The following is a 12,249-nucleotide window of genomic DNA, read 5'->3' on the forward strand; positions in this document are numbered from 1 at the left end:
ATTCTCTACAGATGGAAGGAGGGTTTGGCAGCCTGCTGTACATGTCACTAAGCATCCTAACTGGACAGATTTTGGCAGGGTAGTAACCAGACAAGCACTTGGCCAGGTGTGGGAATAAATGTATGACCTGTGTAAGATGTCCTTACAAATCTTCAAGGGGCCAGGATCATTTTTTTATCGCCAGCTGACACCAAGATTTATTAGCCACTGTACATGGAGGCCTCTCATGGAGTAGGACTGATATTTCTATCATAACATAAAAAGTATGTAATTTAATAGAAAGTACATGGGGCCTATGCAATATTTAAATGGCAAACATTTTTTATAGCTTTATCCTTTCCTATTCATGTTTTGTTGAACACACTTAGTAAATAATACCAAAAGTATGGTTGAAATGACTTTCCAAATACAGTCATTTGTTTTAGCTGCTCCTGTTCCCAACATAATTAAAGAACTAATTATGAGTGCTATGGGATTTGCACTCCTTTTTGATCCATAAATAGTGCATTTCTTTTTCAGCTGTACTGTGAGAACTTCTGGATGGATGACAAAGCTTTCCTGTACCTGGTTAAGACCTCACTGTTCTATGTCAGGTTCCCTGAATACTGTAAAATACAGTTTACTTCGACTGCCATTTCTCATAACACCATTTGCAGACAATGTGGGAGTGAACCTGGTCTATGTAGGGAACTTCCCTTTCTCTTTCTTTTCTTTCTGTGCATGCGGAGTAGTGCAATACAGCACGATGCAGTGACAATATAATGCAGACAGCTGAGGTAAACTCTAAAATTAGGAATGTATCACCTTACAGCTAGTTCTCACATAAGCTGATTACCTGCATAACTCTTTTTATGAACATTTGTCGTCACCACTGGTTTTCCATATTCATCAGACTGCAAGTGAAGAAGGTCCTTGTGAGATGACAAGGATTTCTTAAGGGATACCAAAGAAAAGGAAGATAGTATACTCAGAAAAAAAAATCTCTCAGAACAGAAAAGTTCAACCACTACTGCCTTTCCTGAAAACACTGCTTGCTTGCAATCTACACGTACATCTCATTTCAGTAAGAAACATATACAGAAAGAGCTACAGTGAGCTAGTAGATAAATTACTACAGAATTCATGAACTCAGATCTTCGAAATCAAAACAGAGACAATACCTGATCTGTGCAACTTGGTTTTACTTTGTCTATGTAGGCAACTCCCCTTTCTCTTGAACCTTCCCCCTGCTGGCCTCATCATCGGTTCCTTTTTCCTCCAGAGGAACCTCCTCTGTTTTTCAGACCATCCTTGTCCCTCTTCTCTGTATCTCTTACACTCGGTCATTTCTGAGATGGCGAGACCAGAGCTGTGCAAGAATCTGTGGAAGCACAGGGCTTTGTAGAGTGGAATATTGATATTCTCTGTCTTTCCTACTCCTTTACTTATATAATCTAAAATTATATCTGCCTTTTTCACAATTGCAATCTTGGCCTTTTTTTTCATGAAAGTGTCTATTGTTATTTAAAAATCTCTTTCCTAAATATTAATATCGTCCTATACACACTAATCCTTTTATTAGCTCATTAATAAATGTTGTAATATTTGTATTCCATTGTATTCCATTATAAATATTTATATCCATTTTTATATTCTAAATATTTTAGCAAGATCCCTGTACAACTTCACTGTCCCTTCCCTGTGGACACTATTTCTTCCTACCCTTAGTTTCAAATCTTTTGGACAAATTAGTGTGTTCTCTGTACACTCAGGGATGTTTATCTTCTCAAAAAACCTTTGGTGAGAGGCCTTTGGGAATACCAAATAGACTGCACAGGCTGAACTGTGCTTACTCATAGGCTTCCTGACATCTTAAAAAAATTCCATGAACTGCTCGGAGGGTTTGGGCCTGTCCTCACCACCTTCAAGGATGACGCACTCAGAATTTTGCAGGAGCATGTCCTGTGAACACAGAGCACATTCCAGCTGCAGCACAGGAAGACGGGCTTTGGTTTACGTTTTCCTGATGAATTTGGGACACCAAAACCAAGCTGAATGGACCAGACCAGCCAACGTGTTAGAAGTTGAAATTGAAGCTGGAAGAGAATTACAACCTTAGGTCCCCTTGGCACAGCCGCAGAGGCAGCCAGCCCTGCTCCCCGTCCTGCCGCACGCCCCAGGGTGTCCAGCACCACTTTGGCTTTGCCCACGCTTCTCTCACACCCTGAGGGGACAGTCCTGCACTGCAGCGCCTGCACGAGTGCAACATGCCTTGCATGGGCAGAGCAGCCCTGGGCAGTATTTGGGTCGGACCATCCCGGATAGCCCAGTGCCCCCAGTGCTCCACTGCCGGCTAGGGCATATCCATACCCTTCACTGGAGTGGGCTAAAACAGGCCCTGGTCCCCATGACTGGAGCCCAGGATCCAAAGCTGAACATCTACTGCTAGCCCACCTCGGAGCCTGCCTAACCTCCTCTTCAGCACCTGATCAGCTCCTTGCAGTCCACCCACATGACACCTCCAAGGAAGGGGGACAACCCTGCTCCTACCATCATATGCCTTGCTTACAACACCCAGCTGTACGACTGAATCAGCTGGGTGATTCAGTCTCAGCAGTTAAAGATTATCTTTATCTATCTGCATGTATGTGTGGGTAAGCATCTATATGCACTTTTCTTATGTCTATTCAGCTGACCCAGAGCGTCAAACACACAGGGACCGGCCAAAGCGGTGCAGCTCTGCCACCACTATGCAGGCACCAGAGAGCCTCCGGGTGCGTGGCCTGCGTTTACAACAAACCGCCTTTGAAATAGAGACAGACAGACGGACAGGCCCTGGCGGCCCCGCCGGGCGGCGCTCGCGGCGGTTAACGGCCGCTTGCGGCCGCGGCGAGTCCCGCCTCAGGGGTTGGCCCGGCCCCGGCCCCGGCCCCGGCCCCGGGCGGGCGGGGAGGCTTCCGGGGCGAGGCGAGGGCCGGCGGCGCGGGGGGAGGCCGGGCGCCGCCAGCAGCGGGGGAGCGCGGTGAGTGCGGCGGCTCCGCCGGCCTGAAATGTTCCTTCTCAGGGGAAGCCGGGTTGGTTGTGAGCCGGGTTTGCTCCTCACCCCCTCCCGAGAGCAGGGCGGGAGTTCTTTGCTGTTCTTTCCTTCTGCCTTTCTTTTATTTTTTTTCTCTGTTTCTTTACTGCACTTGCTTCTTTTTCTTTTGCCACTTGCATTGCACTGCTGCATAGGGAATGCGTTCCTGACTTCGTTCCTCACCAGTAATTCTGAACTTCGGCGTGCTTTTGCGCTGCCCCCTCCCTAATTCCCTCCCGGGTTCCAAGGAGACTCTCTGGCAGCTTCCTTATTCCCCAGCCCGCCCCCTTGGGCATCCCATCCACCCGACTGGGCTGCTCGGGCTGGCCTTGCTGCAAAGGAGCCGGATCTTAGGCTCCCCATCCCTGAAGAGCCCCAGAGGCTGGTGGGGAGCAGCCAAGCTCCAGCATCCCCGCTTCGCACCAGCTCATCCCAGGAGGGAGGCGACGCGGGGCGCTGCAGCGGGTGATGCTGCCCCGCAGGCCCGTGGCTGTCAGGTTACTGCGAGGGCTGGAGGCACCCGAATCTGCAGCCTGATGCCGTTCTGCATAGGAAGCGAGTGGGAGATGCTCAGGTGCCCAAGGAGGCAGTGATTTAACTCTGTGAATGTCTCGTTATGCTTTTATGTGGCTTCAAATTCGAAATGAAGCTCCTCTCTGTGGGAGAGGGCCCTTGAGTTACAAGTGGTTTCGGTCCAGGTGTGCACTCTACACCCTGAGGTCACTGCTGACACTGATGGAGTCAGGTGCTACAGGTGGTTCAGCAGAGCCCCTCTGCCTTCTGGCTGTGTCAAAATGGGGAGCCTGAGGGCTCCTGGGAGGTGGCAGAGCTGTGAAGGAGAGGCTTCCACGTGTGCCAGCATTAATCCACGTTGTGGTGTCTGCAGGAAGGTTATCTGGGAGGACAGGTCAGAGGAGAGCTGCACCTTGTTTGAGCCACATCCCTTCATGGCAAAACCAGTAGCTGCAGCGATGCCACAGCATGTGTGCTCTGTTTAACCCACACACCTCCTTTGGAAGGATCTGTGTTGTCAAAACAGCCTTTATCTTCAAAAAGTCTGTTCTTTACGCATAACTGTCCATTTATGTTAAGAAGACGTGAGCACATTCACAATGCGACCGGCATGCAGAGTCAGGTCACCCAGAAACCTGTTCAAGTGCCTTGCCAGTGACCTGCGCTCTGCCCCAGAGAAATGGGAGTGAGGAGTGAGACACTGCAGGCCATAGAGTTCATCTAGCCTCTTGTTACCAGCTTTATCTCTGATCTCTAAGGGCATTTTGGAGAGCAATGTAAAATCAACTGACAAATGCATGCTTGTGTTACGGGGGAAAGGGTGGTTGTTGCATAAAAATGTGGTCATTCTGCATCTTCTCTAAATCACACCACTTTGAGGAGAAGGGTGTCAATAGCTGCGTTACTGGGAGGCCAATAAAGTGGGGACAACTACTCCCAACCTTGTGTTGAAATGTTGCATACAATTGGATTAAAAGCACTGATTTTCAGCAGGCAAGAAAAAAGAAAAAGGGAATGTCCTTTGCTACACCCTAACTTTTCATGGAAACCCTACAAAAACATCCCAAGTAACACTGCGCAGTGCTATCCCCAATGCTGTGCCAGTTTCATAGAATCATAGAATCATAGAATGCTTAAGGTTGGAAGGGACCTCTAGAGACCATCTAGTCCAACCTCCCTGCACACGCAGGGTCACCTAAAGCACGTGGCACAGGGTGGCACCCAAGCGGGTTTTGAAGATCTCCGGAGAAGGAGACTCCACAACCTCTCTGGGCAGCCTGTTCCAGTGCTCTGTCATCCTCACTGTTAAAAAAAAATTCCTTAAGTTCATGTGGAACTTATGGTGCTTCAGTCAAAAGACCTTGACAGGGTTTGATAGGGATCAGGACAGCAGGAAAATTCTGTTACTGGGGATAGTTAAGGTGAATTTAAGACACTGATGGCCTCTGCTTGTGCTGAACAGTAAGTTTAATTAATTTACTGTGTTGTTTGGGTGGAACTGGAGAATTGTTTCCAGCTAAGGTTTCTTTTTTTTTTCTTTTTTATTTTGTCTATAGAGTCTGACAGTCTTTGAATTATACATATTCATGCGTGCATGTACAATAATATTCTGTCTTTTGTGCTGTATGCTTGTGTGTCGTAGGCAATAAAATGCAGCTTAAAATGGACTTTGATTTTTCTCTTTTTATCGCAACAGGAAATTATAATAATCTGCTGTCATGATGACTAAACAATAGCTATTTTCCTCTTATTAATCTAGTAGGTCAGTTCATTCTGCTGACTTCTGCCAGCCACGCTGCTAGCTATAAAACACAGCCTGTGCGCTTACAAGTCACCTGAAGATACCAAGGGAGTTAAGCAGACTTAGAGAAGGTAAGAGTTTGCCATTCCGATGCTTATCTTCTGGCCTCTGTTTTTCCCTAAGGACCAATAATTTTCCTAGAGAAGCGAGAGGAGACTTTTTCTATTTAAACAAATTCTAAACAAAATAGTCACTGCCATATATGGGATCCTGGCCTGCATCAGGAGGAGCGTTGCCAGCAGGTCGAGGGAGGGGATCCTGCTCCTGTCCTCTGCTCTGCTGAGGCTGCACCTGGAGTATTGGGTGCAGTGCTGGGCTCCCCAGTACAAGAGGGACGGGGAACTGCTAGAGGGGGTGCAGCGGAGCCACGAAGGCCATAGATGCTGCAGTCCCCTAATCATATGAGGGAAGGCTAAGTGAGCTGGGCCTGTTGAGCCTGGAGAAGATTGAAAGGGGATCTTATCAACATATACAAATACCTGAGGGGAGAGTGTGAAGAGAATGGGGCCAAACTCTTCTCCGTGGTGGCCAGTGACAGGATAATAGGTACAAGTTGAAACACAGGAAGTTCCACCTCCACGTGAGGAAGAACTTCTTTCCTGTGAGGGTGACAGAGCCGTGGAACAGGCTGCCCACAGAGGTTGTGGAGTCTCCTTCTCCGGAGATCTTCCAAACCCGCCTGGATGCCACCCTGTGCCACGTGCCCTAGGTGTCCCTGTTGGAGCAGGGGGGTTGGACTAGATGATCTCTAGAGGTCCCCTCCCACCTCAACCATTCTGTGATTCTGTGTGATATGTGTTACCTGAGAAGATAGGGTATAATTTACTCACTGAAGAGCCTAGTGAGACCAGTGGAGACTGCTGTCTTTGTTGCAAGTATGGTACGGTAAAATATATACAAATGGGTATGCTGGGAAATATAAAGACAGAAACAATTTATCGTTTTGGATCGAAATACATCTGAGGCTCTCTTCTTTTGTGTTTCATCTCTCAGGTTCTCAGCCATGGAATGCCTCAGTGCAGCAAATACCACTTTTGCCCTCGACCTCTTTAAAAAGCTATGTGAAAAGAACAGGGCGCAGAACCTGTTCTTTTCACCGTTCAGTATTTCTTCTGCTCTGTCTATGGTTTTGCTGGGTTCCAAAGGTAACACTGAAGCCCAAATAGCAAAGGTAAGTCTAAATGAAACATATCAAATGTGGCATGAACACATGAACCACCAATCTCTTGTTTAAAATCTTGTTTAAAGTCTTGTTAAAGGTTTAAAGTGACTTGTTTAAAGTCAGTTGTTGTTGTCATTCAGGCCTCAGGGAACAGAGATCTTCCTTTAGTATGGACTTCAGCAGTACCTTTTATTTTTTAATTGGTATGTATTTTTGTAGGTGAAACTTCTTGTAATTAAGAGTTTTTTTTGTTTTTGTAATTAAGAGTTTTTTTAAATTTCCTTTCTGTTTGCTTTTGAGTGGTGTTCCTTTTGAATGTTAGTAAGAGATAGTGAGGTGAGACAGTGTGGGTAGGTTTTGTGTTTGAGGTTGTGCAGATTGTTGTCCAGCTACAAAACTGGATGTGCTTCTGTGCTGTTCCTTGGGAGCAATACCTGACTGCATTTTGAAATCTGGGTAGAAGAAGCAGCACAAGACTTGTAAAATGAAGAAGTCTTATCGTGTTAAGCCAAATATATTGAATATTTGTCTTGGTTGCTGCAGATTGCATTTGATCAAGCTGAGTGAAATACATCTGTGAGAACTGAAGACACTGGTTTTAGCACACCATACTCATAAATCAGATCTTTAGAAAAAAAAAGTGATTTATTTCATAAATGTTTTCATGTCATCAAGAAACTCTCCTTTCATGTAAAGATTTCAAATCAAGGAATAGCACCTGTACTCATGAACATATTTCCTATAATAACTTATGACAAGTGTGGCATTATTACATACCATAATTAATTTACTTCTTCAGTAAAATTGGGATGGGAGAGCAGAATGGTGAAGACAATGCAAAAAAAAAAAAAAAAAAAGGCACCTGACTGACAGAATAGAATATGTTCCCCATTTGGGAACACAAACAACAGCAGTTTCATTGTCATAGTTATTTGAAGGCATTATAGAAAATGTTGTTTTCAATTCTGAGAAATGGGCTGGAAAAAGGGCTATTGTTACCACAGAAGAAAGCGATAACTGCACAACTGGCTGACATTTTTTTTAACTTACTCAAGTAGAAAATGCCACTTGCACACTTCTCTGTTTATGCAGCTGACAGCATTAAATGCATAGTCATTTTCCTATTTATGCATAACTCAGTTTTGCAAAGTGAATGAGGAGGATAAATATATTTTTTGTTCTCTTTAAATGCTCTGAAAGGGCCTGGACTTTTTCAAAACCAGATATGGTGAATGATATTATTTAAACATATTGTATAAATAAGTTAGTATGGATTAAAATTTTGGTTTTAATTGTATATCCTCTGATGCTTAGATAGTGAGATGGGAGCTGTATAGCCACTGACCCTTCTGCATGTTAACTATTACTCACACAACATCCTGCTGTGCACACAACATGTGCAACTTGCACAGTAAGCGCCAGATGGGAGCTGTGAAGAAAAATCCTCTCTCTTCTTCTTTTCTGTGAAGAAAAATCCTCTCTCACTGGTCTTCTTTTGCAACAAACAGAATTTATTTTACTTTAGGCAACCATTTAAGTGGAATGAAATGTCACGCCTTGTTCCATATCACTTCATTTGAATCTTGCTTGAGGATTTAAGGATTCCCATCAGATATTTAGGATTGACATGCAGCTAAGAAAAAAAGTGCACTACTACCTTGGTGTCAATCTAGAATGACTCCTTTGACTTCTGTGAATCATTTCAGTTTTAAATCTGTGTGGAAAAGGCAGCACTAGAATTGTAAAATGTTGGTGAGGAAGTCTTATTGGGTAAAACTAAAAATGCCAAATATTTATCTTGGTTGCCACAGATTTCATACGAGTGAGCTGACTGAAATATATCCTCTGAGAATTTAAAACATTCGTTTACGCACACCATACTCAGAAATTAGAACTTTAAAATAAATGTTTTCATATAAAGTAAGTCGTATGCACCAAAATTTGTTTTTAATTGTATATCCCTAAATGGTTGGATAGAGAGATGGGAGCTGTATAGCCACTGACTCTTCTGCATGCTAACTATTACTCACACAACATCCTGCTGTGCACACAACATGTGCAACTTGCACAGTAAGTGCCAGATGGGTGCTGAGAAGAAAAATCTGCTCTCTTCCATGGCTTGCTATGGGTGACCAGGTCACTTTTTAATTTCAAAACTGGTAAAAAGCATTATGCTGAATCAAATGCTTCAAAGATGTGGACTGGGCTGAGGATGTTGATCTTTCTACAGGTGCTTTCCTTGAGCAAAGCTCCAGATGCCCACAACGGATATCAGTCACTTCTTTCTGAAATCAACAATCCAAACACCAAGTACGTGCTTAGAACAGCCAACCGCTTATATGGAGAAAAGACATTTGAGTTCCTTTCAGTAAGTAAACCTCAAAGTTGTGGGGCTTTCATGTCTAACATCTACACTACTCATTCTCTGTGGAGGGCAGTTAAAGGCATTATATTTTACTTTGCTAGTTTTGGGGGGTTTTTTAGATTCGAGACCTAGTTTTGCAAAGGACTGTCCTCCAAATGATAGTTATCTGAGTTTGTCCACGAAGCTCCTATTTGATAGCCCTATGATAGTGCAAGGCCCTCTAAACACTGCCAGCTTAAATCTGCACAATTCACATGTTTTTTGCCCAGGGACCAAATATCTGTCATTTCTCTCTTCACTTGATTGTGTGTTAATATGATGAAAAAGAATTGTTATTTTCCTTTAGCATACACAGTATTTGTAGTTTGTCTTTTCTTTGTCAATCCAGAGCATGTGATTTTTAAGACTTCCATTACCAGAAGGCATAAATCTGAATCTGTGCTTAATGTTCAATTGTAGTCGTTTACAGAATCAAGTCAGAAATTCTATCACGCTGGATTAGAACGAACTGACTTTGTGCACTCTTCAGAGGATTCCAGAAAACAAATAAATGGCTGGGTGGAAGAGAAGACAGAAGGTAAGTATTTTGTAAAGCTCCATGTTGCATTTAAAGGCAGTCAAGGCTTAGATAAATTGCTATTTCAAGATAAAATACTTGACAATTTAAAAAAAAACTCTCACCATCAAATTGATACCATCTATCACCTATCAAAAACAGAGGGGATACTATATTTGTTAATAATCAGATATATGCCATGCTGTTAAAATTAGTTTTCCTTTGAATGTATCTCAAAGGTAAAATTCAGAACCTGCTGACCGAGGGAATAATTAACTCACTGACCAGACTCGTGTTGGTGAATGCCATCTATTTCAAAGGCAACTGGGAGGCCCAGTTTGACAAAGAGAGGACAATGGAAATGCCATTCAAACTTAACAAGGTATGGTACCCTGCAATGCTGACAGCACAGTGTTACATCCTACTTGCTAAGAAAAATACATTAGTGCAGGGTTACCACAGGTAAGATTAATAGAATTACTTCTGTGCCTTTGATATCTAATCACCCTTTTTTTTGATTTTCTGTTGTTTTACATACTTTCTAGATGTTTCAATGTCAAAATGGATGTAATGTAACAGCCTTTTGCAAATATTTCCAGCTCCTTTAGAAAAATACTGTCTTCCACTTGATTCCTGGTCAGGCCTGCTTTTTGGAAGTGATCCCAAACTCTGGGAATGTTACCAGATTTCCTTAACAAGAGCTAGGAATGTGACTCTCGAACTGAAATGGAGGATAACAAGGAAGTAAACATTAGTAACTGATGGTCGTGTTAAAAAAAGAACAGAAGGAGACAATGGAGAACAGAATGGGGAAGAAAAATCTCCCCTCTCCCTAATGTTCCTGTGATTTTTAAGGACTCAAAGTAGTGCCATCACTTTTTTTTTGTCATGTTTAGTGGTGTATTAAAATAATATATTTAATATTACAGTATTAAAATATTTTGATAGAACCACACAAAAATGAAACTATCTAAATGGAGATTATTGCACAGTCACATAAAGCAAGGAAGACAGACCTTCCTAGCAGCTCTATTAAAAGGAATGCTAAAGATCATGTGTGTAAAAGCATGTTCTTGCCTCTCGGCTCTCACTTCACATGTACTTCCACATTAACAATGCAAAACTAAAACCCAGGGAACCTTAGTCATTATCCATTGCTTCCCTAAAAGCAGAGACAGGGCTGTACCCCACAGCATGTCCTAGTTCTCTGTACAGGCAAATCTCAAAAAGCTCTGAGTAACTGGATGCCCATCTCTTATTTTAAGACCCACATACTAGCTCAGGATTAACTGTTGTCACACCTTGTTTTCAGAATGAGAGCAAACCTGTGCAGATGATGTTCAAGAAACATAAATTTAATATGGCCTACGATGTGGACTTGCAGACCAAAATCCTTGAAGTCCCTTATGTGGACAATGAACTCAGCATGATCATCCTGCTCCCTGATGAAATCCAGGATGGATCCACCGGCTTGGAAAGGGTAAGTTGTTAAACTAAATGCAAAGACTGTTTTTATCCTGCCAGGGAAGAGTTTGATATTGATATATATATGTATATATGTATTTCTTTTTAGCTGGAAAGAGAACTTTCATATGAGAAGCTGATGCAGTGGATTAAACCTGAAATGATGGACTACACAGAGGTGAGGCTGTCTTTACCCAGATTTAAACTGGAAGAAAATTATGATCTGAAACCCATTTTGGGCAGCATGGGAATGCCCGATGTGTTTGACCCGATGAAAGCAGACTTCTCAGGAATGTCTTCTGGCAACGAGTTGGTGCTCTCTGAAGTGGTTCACAAGTCCTTTATAGAAGTCAATGAGGAAGGCACTGAGGCCGCAGCTGCCACAGCAGGGGTGATGATGCTGCGCTGTGCAATGATTGTTCCACAATTTACTGCTGATCATCCCTTCCTCTTCTTCATCCGGCACAACAAAACTTCTACCATTTTGTTCTGTGGCAGGTTTTGCTCTCCTTAAGCAGGAGACGTCTTGGCTGATGAGCCCCTATTACTCCAATAAGTTTAGGTGCCTTTACAATAGGATTACTCTCTTGTCCTCACTGCCTTTTCCAACAGTGCCTGAATCCTCTTTACTGGTCTTCGTCTCAAGCTTGCATGGAATAACGGAGCCAATTAGAAATGGATAGAGACTGCCATTTCTAACAAACCTTTTATGCAATGTACTTAAATAGACACTATTCTAACTTCCTGGAGCCATTAAAAAAAAAAAAAAAAAGAGGAGAAAATTATTTGCTCAGTGAAAACTTTTATCCTTGTATGTGGTTCACTTGCTTGACATTTTCTGGCCACCAGACACCAGAGATCTCATGGAAAAGGCAGAAATTAATTCCATTTTTGAAGCTGTATCCCACCCCTGTCCCCTCTTACTTCTGCTCCCACTCTTTTTTCCTTTCTTTTTTCTTTTCTCCCACAGACAGGTCCATTTGTTGTTTGATATATTCTCTACAGATGAAAGGAGGGTTTGGTAGCCTGCTGTATGTGTTACTAAGCATCCTAACTGGACAGATTTTATGGGGTTAGTAACCCGACAAGCAATTGGCCAGGTGTGGGAATAAATGTCTGACCACGTAGCAGATGTCCTTACAGCTCTTCTTGGGGCCAGGATCAGTGTTTTGTCGCAAGCTGACAGCAAGGTTTATTAGCCACTGTACATGGTGGCCTCTCATGGAGTAGAACTGGTATTTCTGTCATATATAAAGAACATGTCATTTAATAAAAGGTATATGGGGCCTACGCAATATTTAAATGGCAAAGATTTATTTTTGTGGCTTTATTT

The 12,249-nt window shown here is 43.0% G+C and overlaps 1 protein-coding gene across 1 annotated transcript; it reads left to right on the plus strand.

Annotated features, from left to right (window-relative positions):
* The first annotated feature begins 2,985 nt into the window (after positions 1 to 2,985).
* Positions 2,986 to 11,682, plus strand: LOC104578839 (serpin B6). Its single transcript, XM_088535662.1, has 8 exons — positions 2,986 to 3,001; positions 5,328 to 5,440; positions 6,363 to 6,540; positions 8,762 to 8,899; positions 9,356 to 9,473; positions 9,692 to 9,834; positions 10,765 to 10,932; positions 11,026 to 11,682. The coding sequence occupies exons 3-8, from the start codon at positions 6,373 to 6,375 to the stop codon at positions 11,428 to 11,430; spliced, it is 1,140 nt and encodes a 379-aa protein (XP_088391788.1). The 5' UTR covers positions 2,986 to 3,001; positions 5,328 to 5,440; positions 6,363 to 6,372; the 3' UTR covers positions 11,431 to 11,682.
* The last annotated feature ends 567 nt before the right edge of the window (positions 11,683 to 12,249 follow it).

The sequence above is a fragment of the Tinamus guttatus genome, unplaced genomic scaffold, assembly GCF_059628265.1.
Source record: "Tinamus guttatus ecotype Peru unplaced genomic scaffold, ASM5962826v1 Tinamus_guttatus_pri_ptg000639l, whole genome shotgun sequence".
NCBI lineage: Eukaryota > Metazoa > Chordata > Aves > Tinamiformes > Tinamidae > Tinamus > Tinamus guttatus.

What these genes read in the sequence shown, in the direction of transcription:
- LOC104578839 (XM_088535662.1), top strand. Translation starts at nt 6,373, where the DNA reads ATGGAATGCCTCAGTGCAGCAAATACCACTTTTGCCCTCGACCTCTTT. An exon ending in CTGAAGCCCAAATAGCAAAG is followed by an intron (nt 6,541 to 8,761) that starts GTAAGTCTAAAT and finishes ATCTTTCTACAG; the next exon opens with GTGCTTTCCTTGAGCAAAGC. An exon ending in TGCCATTCAAACTTAACAAG is followed by an intron (nt 9,835 to 10,764) that starts GTATGGTACCCT and finishes CCTTGTTTTCAG; the next exon opens with AATGAGAGCAAACCTGTGCA.